General features: G+C 40.7%; 1 protein-coding gene across 17 annotated transcripts in view; it reads left to right on the forward strand.

The window, feature by feature from the left end:
* Nucleotides 1–11,630, forward strand: part of MEF2A (myocyte enhancer factor 2A) — a 140,483-nt gene extending 128,853 nt beyond the window's left edge. For all 17 annotated transcript variants that reach the window (XM_076004809.1, XM_076004805.1, XM_076004804.1 and 14 more), the window contains 3 exons: nt 1,954–2,080; nt 5,789–5,915; nt 7,510–11,630. In XM_076004809.1, the coding sequence (XP_075860924.1) occupies nt 1,954–2,080; nt 5,789–5,915; nt 7,510–7,864 (609 nt within the window). In that variant the 3' untranslated portion in view covers nt 7,865–11,630. The remainder of the gene's footprint in view (nt 1–1,953; nt 2,081–5,788; nt 5,916–7,509) is intronic.
* Nucleotides 11,631–12,356: the final 726 nt, after the last annotated feature.

A 12,356-nucleotide genomic window follows, 5' to 3' on the forward strand; every position in this document is an offset into this window, starting at 1 on the left:
AATCATGGATGACTCTGATCCAAAGTGAGACAGGGCAGGTGCCCTGGGGCCTGCACTACAGCCTGTACTGCTGAGAGCCTGCCACAGAGATTCCTTTAGAAGTCTTGCAGTTCTAGAACAGCTTTGCTTCATGACAGCTCTAGCAGAATAGCTATGGATCAGAAGGAATAAAAATATCTATTTTTTCCACCAATTATGTAGAAATTTGGCAACAGGGTTTTTTTGGACAGTAATTTAGAAATATTGTCTTATATTTGTGTAGTAGTTCAGTTACGAAAACATTTCCAACATATTACCTCATTTGATTCTCACAGTAGCATTGCAAGGCAGGCAGGACAGGATAGCTATCTTCTCTACTTGGCAGTGAAGAGGTTTAGAGAGGTTAAATGATTTTCTCAGTGCTTAGGAAATGGTGAATCTAGGACAAAAATCTCAGGCAGGGCCGGGCGCAGTGGCTCACACCTATACTCCTAGCGCTCTGGGAGGAGGCGGGTGGATTGCTCAAGGTCAGGAATTTGAAACCAGCAAGAGCAAGACCCCGTCTCTACTAAAAATAGAAAGAAATTAATTGGACAACTAAAAATATACAGAAAAAATTAGCCGGGCATGGTGGCACATGCCTGTAGTCCCAGCTACTCAGGAGGCTGAGGCAGAAGGATCGCTTGAGCCCAGGAGTTTGAGATTGCTGTGAGCTAGGCTGATGCCACGGCACTCTAGCCCAGGCAACAGAGCAAGACTCTGTCTCAAAAAAAAAAAAAGAAACTCAAGCAGTACATCCACATACTGCATGGTCTTTCTGATATCCTCTAACTTAGAGTAGAAAATATGAACTGAGATCTGGAAATAAACTTAGGCCCAGATCCTCATCAAATGGTCAGTTTTTTAAGTGTCTGGAGTTAGCCAAAGACCTTTATCTGATGTACCCTTCTGAAAATGGTGATAGAGAAAACTGAATCACAATCTTACTTTATCTAATCTCAAGGGCACTGACTTATACTTTTACTGATAATGGTTCAGACCCCTGAATTTCAGTTATCAGGCTGTCACTTCATTTAAAAAAAATAGTTGGAGTTGTGCTTTGGCCTCCTTGTGTGCTAATGACACATGGTCTGTTCTGTCCCTCTGAGCCTAGATTTTGAAAAATGTTGCCTTAAGCCACTAAGGTGAGAAACTGGTTCTAACCCACTCCTACATATAGAGGAAATGGCTATCTTAAACTAACTAGATTATTTAATAGTTGACTCTTCTAGTCATTCCCAGCATGGGTAGGATCTACATAGATGTATTCATATGGCAAACATTTCATGTCACTCTATCCACAGCCCTATCAGCAGCTCTTTTTCAAAAGCTCTCTGCTCAAAGTCTTTCCTTTCAGAAAGCCAAGAGACTGTGAAGAGATATATATCTAAATCTGTTAAAAAATAGGTCACCCACAGGATCAGAGGGAAAAAAATAAGACTACAAGCTGCACTCAATAAGCCATGACTTTAAACCATGTTAACACATAAACGCTGCAAAGAATAGTCTATGCTCATAGACTTACAATCCCCATAAACACAAATGATCTTTGCTATCATCAGGTATTTAAAACCTATACATATTTCATTTGTGATAGCCTGACAGTATTTGTAGTGGTATCAAGTCCTCATTTATGCTAACACATAGAAGTGTCATTGCCCATAATGTAAGTTTTATTTTAAGGCTGTGTCTCTGACATTAATAAACTATTTTAAAAAAGGAAAAATGAATAATTAATGTAAAAATATGTCCTTTAAAACTACATAGCTATTCCCATTAGTATTTTTAAGGTTTTTGCATCATTGCTGCTTCAGAAAATAAAGATATTCATATAAAACTGTGAAAAATGTCACTTTTAAATTAAAAGTTATTTTTAAAATATTAAGTCTAAACAAATACCACTTAATAACGCTTTTTGTTTCTGATCTCTCACAGAATACCCAAAGGATAAGTAGTTCTCAAGCCACTCAGCCTCTTGCCACCCCGGTCGTGTCTGTGACGACCCCAAGCTTGCCCCCACAGGGACTCGTGTACTCTGCGGTGCCGACTGCCTACAACACTGGTGAGCCTGCTCTGGAGTCTTCCAGGGGTTTGAATGCTTTCTGTTTTGTGATCAGCATGCTCTTTTGTGATTTTTTTTTAAAAGCATATTTATTGAAATAAATTATTTCCAGTTTTTAGATTCAAATTTAGATATATTAAACTCATGCTAGCCTTGAAAAACATTACAGAAAAAAAAACCCACATTGATAGCAGAATGAGTTGAAAAAGTTATTTCTGTTTCTCCAGTGTGAACTTTTACTTAAACCCCTGACAAAAAAACAAGTAGCTGTTATCAAAACCATAACAAGTAGCTGTCAAGCCAAGGAGGGTAGTAGCCTGTTGCTTGAGTATTTTCTGTTTAGTTTCTCTTTACACAGTATCTCACTGTTCCAGGCTTTTGAAATAAGGTGTTTGTCTCCCTGCTGTGTTAGCCTGCTTTGGGAAAGACTATGAAACCCTGTGGACCTGAAGCTTGAAGCTTGGACAGTTGGTTAGCCATGTCTGGCAGGTCGTCAGGTCGTTGTTTTCTTCCTGGAACCATTAGTTTTGTCAGTGTTTGTGCCTGAGGGGCAAAATCAAGGACCTTTGTTGTTTCTCCTCAGAGCCAGTCATGTTTTGCCCCTGACAGGAGCTGTTTGTTCATTTACGTTTATTCAGACATTTCTTCTAAAAACACCCTAATTCCAGGGGTATGTTAGGAATGTTTAAGAATACTATAGTGGTTTAGGGGTGCTTTTAACCAAGTGGGCTGTATGAAAAATCAGGTTGTGCAGCCAGATTTGTTTAAATATGCCCATCTGAGGAGGGGGCGGAAAACGCATGCGGTTTCACTTTCTCACCAGGTGAGCTGAGCACCTGATGCTTCAAAGGAATAAGGACGGAAGGCAGTAGTTCAGTTATACCTTGCCAATTATTCAGAGACTGCAATGCAAAGAAGTTATTTTTTTATGATTCTCAGAAGTAGATTGTGGTCAAGATCATCTAATTTTAGGCTTCGGGGTAAATGCTTTGGTACTGGCCTCACACTGCTGTCTGGAGCTACCTGAGGGGGCAGAGCAATTAATACTTTTGATTGCCACTTTAATTCTAAGTAGTTTTTTCAAAACAGAAACAACTTTAAAAGGTTTTAGTGAAAAAGAAAGCCTCTTAGGAAATGTCCATTACTTTTTCCAATAATCAGTATAAAGAAAATGCCAAAATCCATCAATTGCAGACTAGTTAAGGGTCTGTGAATTGTAGCCTGCTGTTTGTGTTTTGCACAGAGCAAGGTTTTCTATTTCAGTGCATTAATCACCTACAGTATGAGAAACACTGTGCTAGGGACGTACCTCTTCTCCCAAGTTTATTCTAGATAAGAAGACAGAGCATAGCTAAGTTGATAACCATGGAAGGGAAGTCCTGAGTTGTTATGGTTATGAGTTTACACTCTTTGAGTTGAGGGGCAGGGAAAAAGAAAGACCTATCAGTGAAAGTGTTTAGAGGAGCATTGGCTGAGAAGACAGAGCTTTCACTGGGTATCAGCATTAGATTACAGAGTACTGAATGTTTCATTGTATGTTTTTCAGTATACTTAGACATTCCACTGTATTTACTTTTAGAAATGCCATTGGATTAGAAAGAATTTATTTTTTAAAAGTCTAGAAGGAATCACCAAAACACATAAAAATGAAGGCAGGCTTTTCTCAAAACCATCGATCACTTAGCTTCGGCCTCCTGCCACCTTTTGACTGACTTTATCTTTGCTGTCTTTCTTAGAACAACTATTCTGTTTAAGTTTGTTAAGTTTATCTTTAACTTAGTTTATTTATTTGCCCTTTAAAAACACTTATCCATGTTTTATCTTTCTTTAGTATATTACCTATGGTTCTGTACACATTTGGTGTCAGTCACATGTCATTCAGTAAAGGGATGAATAAATGAGCAATATTTTAAAAAGTAAAAGAGTTTTGTGCAGACGAAGCCTATAGACACTCTCTCATGCCTCTGTGTAAGATCAGTCCCAACTTCACAAACAGTCACACATCCACTCGGAGAATGTTTACTGAGCACTTAACTGTGTGGCGCTGTGCCAGGCCCTGGAAATGCAGGAGTCAACAGTGGAACTTAGTGGGAAATATACAAGACACCCAGTTCTAGGGATAAACCATTGCTATTATGTCAAGGGCTACATTGCAACTTAGACACGAAGGCGTGTGCGTGACTCAGCCAGGTAGAGCAGGGAGACTGCTCCCAGAGAGGAAGTGCCAAGTACAAAGGCTAGAGTCCACAGGAGGGCCAGGGCAGGGTGGTTAGAGTGGAGACTAGGGAGGTAAGTAGGGATTTGCAGGCCATGTCAAGGATTTTGAAAATTGTCTCGAGAACATTGGGAAGCCATAAAAAGGTTTTAAGTGGAGTGTCATGATCATATTTGTTGTTTTAAAAAGATCACTTGGGCTTCAGTGCACATAGGGGCAAAAGTAAATGCCAGGAAGCCACGTAAGGGGATACCATAGTGGTCCACACAGTGGTTGCTGGTGGCTTAGTCTAAGTGGTGGCAGGAGAGATGGTGAGACTCAGGCAGGCTTGAGAGAGAGCAGACAGAACTGACCAGACTTGGTGCATATTGGTAGTAGTGGCAAGGATGACACCCACAGGCATCTGCACAGGCCACTGGGTGAATGTTGGTGCCAGTTACTAAGAGGGGAGTGTGTAAGAGGAGCAGGTTTGAAGGAAAGAGTGAGTCCAGTTTGGGCTGTGTCAGATTTGAGGTGTTTGCAGAGCTTCCAAGTAGACATGGCATGTAGGTCATTGAAGAAGTCAGAAGAGAGTTGTGGGCTGGGGGGGGGTACTGGGGAGGGTGTCATTGTGCTCGGTACCTGCCCTAGCCCCGTGGGGCTGGCTGAGCCACCTTTAGAGACATGAAGTTAAGAGAAGATAGAGGCAGGACAGAGTCCTGAGCACCAGCCATGCTGCTTCATCCAGTTCCTTTCTGAAAATGCTCATTCACTAGGAAGACCAGATTCTTTAAACACCTCCCTGAGACATGAGAAAGAAGTGAAAAGTCGAAGAGTTTTTGCCACTTCTCGTTAGAACCAAATGGAAAAGCCAGGTGTTAATGATGAGCTGAAATGACTCCATGTGTGAGTGATACTTAATGTCTTAAGTCTTGGCCATAGTGACGATGACTGAAGCACTCATATAAAATGGGCTGTGTCTACTCTATTGAGACAGAAAGGTTCTCATGAACTTGAAATTATTTTGTATGCAGTCAAGGAGCTGTGACAGCACCCTCACTTTAAACAAATGCAATTACTTAATTGTGTAATGATGTATTTAGTGTCTTGTATCACTCAGCATGGCACCCATACTTCTATTCCCCATACTAATATTCCCCATACTTAATATTCCCCATATTAACACCAACTGATCCAGGCTCACTCTGGGTAAGCTCCAGTGTTTGTCTGTGTTCCCGAGGGTAGTGGCCAGCATATTTATTTAAAATAACCATTGCATAGGAGCATTCTTTAATGATGACCTTTTATTATTTAAATAATCCCAGGCAACTAAATATAGTAGATCCGACAAACCTCCCAAAAGAAAAAGTTTTATGGATTTTAGACCCATATGTGTGTTGTTTTGTTGTGAAGAACATGGCTTCTCACCCTGGGAGCTTGTGCAGCTGCTATTTGAAAAATAGATTCTGTACAGTCCTTCTAATCACATGTAACGATCTTGTCTGCCGTTGTAGACTACTCACTGACCAGCGCTGACCTGTCGGCCCTGCAAGGCTTCAACTCCCCAGGAATGCTGTCTCTGGGACAGGTGTCGGCCTGGCAGCAGCACCATCTAGGACAAGCAGCCCTCAGCTCTCTTGTGTGAGTAACTAGAAACTCTCTCAATCCTTGCTCCTGGCCTGCACACTCTCCTTTTCTGTCAGGTATAGTCCTTTGCTCTGTTGACTTTCATGTGAAGAATCCTGCAATGATTCTTTTTTGGGTAGACACAAGTGTTGGGAGAAAGCGTTTTCTTTACATGGCTCTAGATAATAGCTTGGTACTAAACAAACTAGGCATTTCGTGAAGCGATTCAGGCATCCTTCTCCTACAGGGACATAGTGAGTTAGAGAGACTCAATTAGTATCTAAGGGGGTCCCCAGGCACAGATGCCACCCACATGTACCCCCTTTTTATCTACTTACCAATGATTAAGCGCCTGCAGCCACCCCTGCTTCCCAGCACCTGCCTCTGATTGCATTGCCTGAGGAAAGGCAGCCTGCGGGCATCAGGCCCACCTACCATCTTGCCCGTTTTTTGCTTTGGTGAACATCTGTAGAGAGGAGAGAAGACACATGAGCTGTGCCCTTTGCTTTCTCTTTAGAGGACAGGGGAGGGAAAGCAGGGGCCAGGCATCTCATGTATGCATCAGGCTCCATGAGATCCGTGTGGTTGATCCCAGCCCAGTGTACATACTGAACCTCATTCACAAAGAGAGTGTTCCTTATGGGCAGGGTGTGAAGATATCAGTGAAGAGGATTTATGGTGGTGCCTGGATGAGACCAGACATTCCTGTACAGCAGGGAGAAGGAACAGGGCCTTTGTAGAACCAGAATGACATTAGGCCCATTGAGCAGGTAAAGGAGGATGTCCTAAAAGAGGGGACAGCATAGCAGACCCAACTGGCCTCCATGAGGGCTAGCTGCCTTTCCCCTGCTCAGGGCAGTAGGGACACCCTAGCCTCCTGCCTAGAAAGTCCCCAGAGAGCCTGAGTTCAGCAAACCCTTTCCCTACTGCATTCTGAAATAGCCCCACAATGTGTATTGTTGTCAGTAGTCTCTTGAAGAATTATGTCATGGAAAAAGGAGCAGAGTATCTCAGGGAAATGTCTTTGTCTGCACAGTTGGTTAGCCCTCAGGCCTGACCTGAGCATACTAAATGAACACACTAGAAATAGCCGTGGAAAAGCAAGTGGAAAGGGCTCAAAGCTCAGACCTGGGGGAAAGCCTGCATGTACTACTATGAGTGAGCTCTCAGCCTTTCTGAGATGTTTCCTCATCTGGAAAATAAGGATGATAGGATTTGCTCCTTAGAGAATAAGTCATGTTCTTATGAAAACAGATGAGATGTGCCTGTCCCAGGGCCAGAGCAGAGACTGTGGGCAGAATTCAAGTTGCCACATGGTTTCTCTTATCTTTGTGGTCCATGCACAGCATTAGGCACTGACACATTTGGATGCTTCAGCTGCAAAAGTACCAAGGTTATGGGTTAGTAGAACCAAGTAACTTACGGTCTGAACTGCTGTTTTCTTTTCCTCCCAGGGAGATGGGGTTTCTTTTTGTGCCACACAGCCAGTCTTGGGAAATTCTGACAGGATTGTGGACCCTGGGCTCTTTTCAGTCAGGCACAGTCTGTAATATTCCACTTCTGCAGATGCACTCACAAATCATGTAACATCTCTCTTTTTTCCCTTCAGCGCTGGAGGGCAGTTATCTCAGGGTTCGAATTTATCCATTAATACCAACCAAAACATCAACATTAAGTCAGAACCGATTTCACCTCCCCGGGATCGAATGACCCCATCGGGCTTCCAACAGCAGCAGCAGCAGCAGCAGCCCCAGCCCCCGCAGCCCCAGCCCCAGCCCAGGCAGGAAATGGGGCGCTCCCCTGTGGACAGTCTGAGCAGCTCCAGTAGCTCGTATGATGGCAGTGACCGAGAAGATCCCCGGGGCGACTTCCATTCTCCAATTGTGCTTGGCCGACCCCCAAACACTGAGGACAGAGAAAGCCCTTCTGTAAAGCGAATGAGGATGGACGCATGGGTGACCTAAGGCTTCCAGGCTGATGTTTGTACTTTGTGTTACTGCAGTGAACTGCCCTACATATCTAAATCGGTAAATAAGGACATGAGTTAAATATATTTATATGTACATACATACATATATATATATCCCTTTACATATATATGTATGTGGGTGTGAGTGTGTGTGTACGTGTGGGTGTGTGTTGCATACACAGAATCAGGCACTTACCTGCAAACTTGTAGGTCTGCAGATGTGCGTCCCATGGCAGACAAAGCACCCTGTAGGCACAGACCAGTCTGGCACTTCCTTGGACTACTTGTTTCATAAGATAACCAGTTTTTGCAGAGAAACGTGTACCCATATATAATTCTCCCACACTAGCTTGCAGAAACCTAGAGGGCCCCCTACTTGTTTTATTTAACTGTGCAGTGACTGTAGTTACTTAAGAAAAATGCTTTGTAGAACAGAGCAGTAGAAAAGCAGGAACCAAGAAAGCAATACTGTACATAAAATGTCATTTATATTAATTACCCAACCTGGCATGGGTCTCTGTTGCAAAGGGGTGCATGGGAAAGGGCTGTTGATATTAAAAAACAAAAAACAAAAAAACAAAACAAAAGCCCCACACATAACTGTTTTGCACGTGCAAAAATGTATTGGGTCAAGAAGTGATCTTTAGCTAATAAAAAAGAGAGAGAATAGAAAACACGCATGAGATATTCAGAAAATACTAGCCTAGAAATATAGAGCATTAACAAAGTAAAATTAATATATTAAGTTATAATTGGAATATGTCAGAAGTTTCTTTTTACATTCATATCTTAAAAATTAAAGAAACTGATTTTAGCTCATGTATATTTTATATGAAAGAAAACACCCTTATGAATTGATGACTTATATATAAAATTATATTCACTACTTTTGAACACATCTGCTATGAATTATTTATATAAGCCAAAGCTATATGTTGTAACTTTTTTTTTTTAGAAAATAGCTTTATCTTGGTTTAACTTTTTAGTTTTATTTTAAGAGGGAAAAAAACAAACAAAAATATCTTGCAAGCAGAACCTTGGAAAAAAAAAGCCATGAACACTTATTATTCTATATGTAAATTAAAAGTTGAGCCAAACTCTTTGTGTATATAGCATCTTAAATATATTATCACCTTTGATGTAAGTACCTATGTATTGTATGGTCACCAGATTAAAAAGTATATTTTTGTGGATTGCCACCAATTTGGGGGGAAAGGCGAGGTCCTTATTAAGTAGAGTATTCACTGTTTAATATTTACTATTTTGTTAAATATATACTGTACTTTGAATTTTAATTATTCGCCCAGTTTTTTCAGAGGATTGTATAAAGGGGTTTCTCCCCTCACTGGTGGTGAATGTGTGATGTTACATTGTAATCTTTGTGCTGTATGGGTTGAGCATCATTATATATTTTATATGTGTACATAAATAGCAAAGTGGCAAAAAAAAAATTGGTGTTAAGTTCATCCTGCATAAATATAAAATGTGTTGTAACAGATTTTATAAGGCATTATTTAAAACTTGCCTTTTGTGAGGAAAATAATATAGTAGAAAAAGCTGACCTAATTTAATTAATATTAGAGAAAACGGCAAAATAGTAGATGAGCACAAAGGTTTTATAAGTGGTAAATGATTAGGAAAAAGTATTCATGGAGAAAGGGATCTTTTTTCCTTGACCCTCTGAAAATAGAATGATGCAACTGGTTACAAAATACTACCATGATCAACTATTCTATGCATTGAAATGACACTTTGGTGCGGGGGTTGGGGGGAGAAATTCTCTTATGGTGCAGATCCTTGGCATGACTCTTGCCATTCTAATAGAAATTAGTGAGTGCTGCCCTCAGCTTGGATTTTGAACAAGGCCTTATTTTACAGGAAGACAATTAATTGGTGATAGCAAGTTCATCTGTTTGCTGGGCTTGTGCCATGAACAAAATTCAAAGTCCTGTATATCTTTCATCATAGATTTTTAAATACTCCTTTTCCTGAGAAACTCAACATAAGGGTTTAAAAATTGCTGCTATTTTATATTTTAAACTTAATATTGAGCAGCTGCCTACAACTTTTACATTTTGTGTTCCCCTCTAAATTATGTTCTTTTGGACATTTTCCTCATATGCTATTTGTGACAAGTCATCAGCCAGATTTCCTGACTGACACACAGGTATTAGGTACAAGATAAGCCTGGGCATTCACAGGCTGCAAAATGGAGGTTCTGTTTTAATGGCAGTTTGGGGAGTAACTTTTGATAGAGGCCAAAAAGGGGAGGGTGATACACTGTCTCCTCCCTTCACTATAGACATTGGCTCTTACTCAGAAAGGGTTAGTTTTTCTTTTAAAGTGTACTGATCTTACTGAACTACTTACAGGCACATTTCTTCATGAGGTCACACCTAGACAGTCTCCCAACACTGAATTTCCAAGATAATCCTTACCACTTTGTAAACCATTTATAGCTTTGAAAGTGTTAAGTGATTCTTTCATTATTATTTATGCATGTTCATGAACTTCTGCTGTACATTGGAATAGGAGTTAACACATTCACATTTACTGTCTATTTTCTTGTGTGCCTTATGAGATGGCTTTTCTGACTGTATCTCAATAGTCTTTCTTTCTATGCAGGTTTATAATCAGTACAACTACTGTTTTCTAAAATAATATTACACAAGGCTCGGAGTTTGTATTTCAATTACAATGACCAAGTAACAATGTATTCCATTTTTGGGAACTGAATATTTGACTGTTAACCTTCTGCCCATATGCCCAGTGTGATTTGGAGCATATGGACTTGACAGACATCCCTCACCCAGACACCCATGTGTGAACACATCCATATCCACGTCTCTGGGTGGAAACCAGCCTAGAGTGGGGAAGACACTAATGGTGTTACTTTAGAACTGACTTTTCTTACCCTTTTAGACTCATGTGTTTTGTATGAGACACCATTGCAAAAAAATTTTATCCCTTCAGAGATATTTTATTACTAAAAAACAAAAACAAAAAAAGCTTAGAGTTAATTGCACTGGTTAAAGTACAGTTTCCAATGGCTGTTCTTCCTTCGATACTCTAACTGGTACTACACTGAGAGTGAAAGTCACCATTGTGTGTACACAGATGGTCCCAATCAAAACTCCATCTTTTGAGCCCTAATTATGTCCATTGTGTTATAGACTAAATCAGGGGTTTGTTCTAAAAGAACAATACATGTTTTACCATTTCCTTTAAATATAAGGACAACTAATAATGCATTAACATGATTTCTGTATTAACCATCATGCGCACAAGAAATACATAGTAAATAAGGAACCTGAAAACTCCTGGCATTGGATCATAAGAAGCTAGATGATTAGAATGTGAAAAAGATTTTACAAATGTAAAACTTCTATTTCTCTGTAGAAACTTTCTTCACTTTGCTGTGCAAGAAGACACTGCTTTGCTATATTTAAAATGGCTTTTTTAAAAGAGATTTATGTATTTGGTAAATGTTTGTAGTCAACAGTTCACACAAGAAGCTGTACACGGTTTAATCATGTAAAACCGTTTGGCGGCACAAGCTGGACTTTGTTGCCATCCTTGAGATGAACCTTTTAAGAAAAATAAGTTAATCTCAATTTTTCCCTGAATGTGTTGTTTTTCTTCATTATACAATAAATATTATAGTGAACTTTTTATCAAATGGTTAAGACAATGCTAGAGGTTGTTGTAAACTGTTTGTCTCCTGCACTCCCTCCAGTAAAGACGGCCTGGCTCTTACTGTGCATCCAGACTCTGTCATGTTTGCCTGGGGAAAGAGTAAGGCGTTGGCTTCGCCACCAGGCAGCCCTCCCCTTTCACGGTACTTGCACAAAGACATTTTCCACCTGCACAGCCCTTTCCTCATGTTGTGTTCCTTGTGGAACCTCTGGGTGCCACACTAGCTGCCCCGCTTGCGAGCCCAGGGCCATTAGGAAGCAGCCGGCGACGCAGTGTCCAGCCTGCCTGCCCTGTGCACACTGGTGTGGATCGACGGGATCCATTCAGGCTCCAGTAACTGCTTCTCACAGAAAACACACCGAAGCGTGTTGGAGAGGTGGGTATTGTTAGAACTTAGCTGTCACTAACTATCATTAGATTCTCTTGCTCTCTAAAGTTTGGGGTGTGAAATGATTTGTTTTGCCCAAAATGCATACATTCTGCTGAGCTAGAGGCAGCAGAAGAAAGATTTAATAGAATGGATTGAGTTTTATTTTCAGAAATGATGGGTGTGTGTCCCAGTATGCTCATAGGTACTTCATAGTGGTCCGTCTCCCTTCATCATAATTCAGCTAGAAAATGAAAGATCTTCAACTTGCAGTGGAAAATGTTCTCTTCCTCTGATGTGCTTTTCCAGCCAGCTTCTAGCTAAGCAGATTCTTGGTGTCAAATTAAAAACTGAATTTTTGTGCTGGCTACAGTGAGGCTCTTATTAGCAGGTTTTGAAAGCTGGTTGAGTCCTGTGGCTAAAA

This window comes from Microcebus murinus, chromosome 7, assembly GCF_040939455.1.
Source record: "Microcebus murinus isolate Inina chromosome 7, M.murinus_Inina_mat1.0, whole genome shotgun sequence".
NCBI classification, from domain to species: domain Eukaryota; kingdom Metazoa; phylum Chordata; class Mammalia; order Primates; family Cheirogaleidae; genus Microcebus; species Microcebus murinus.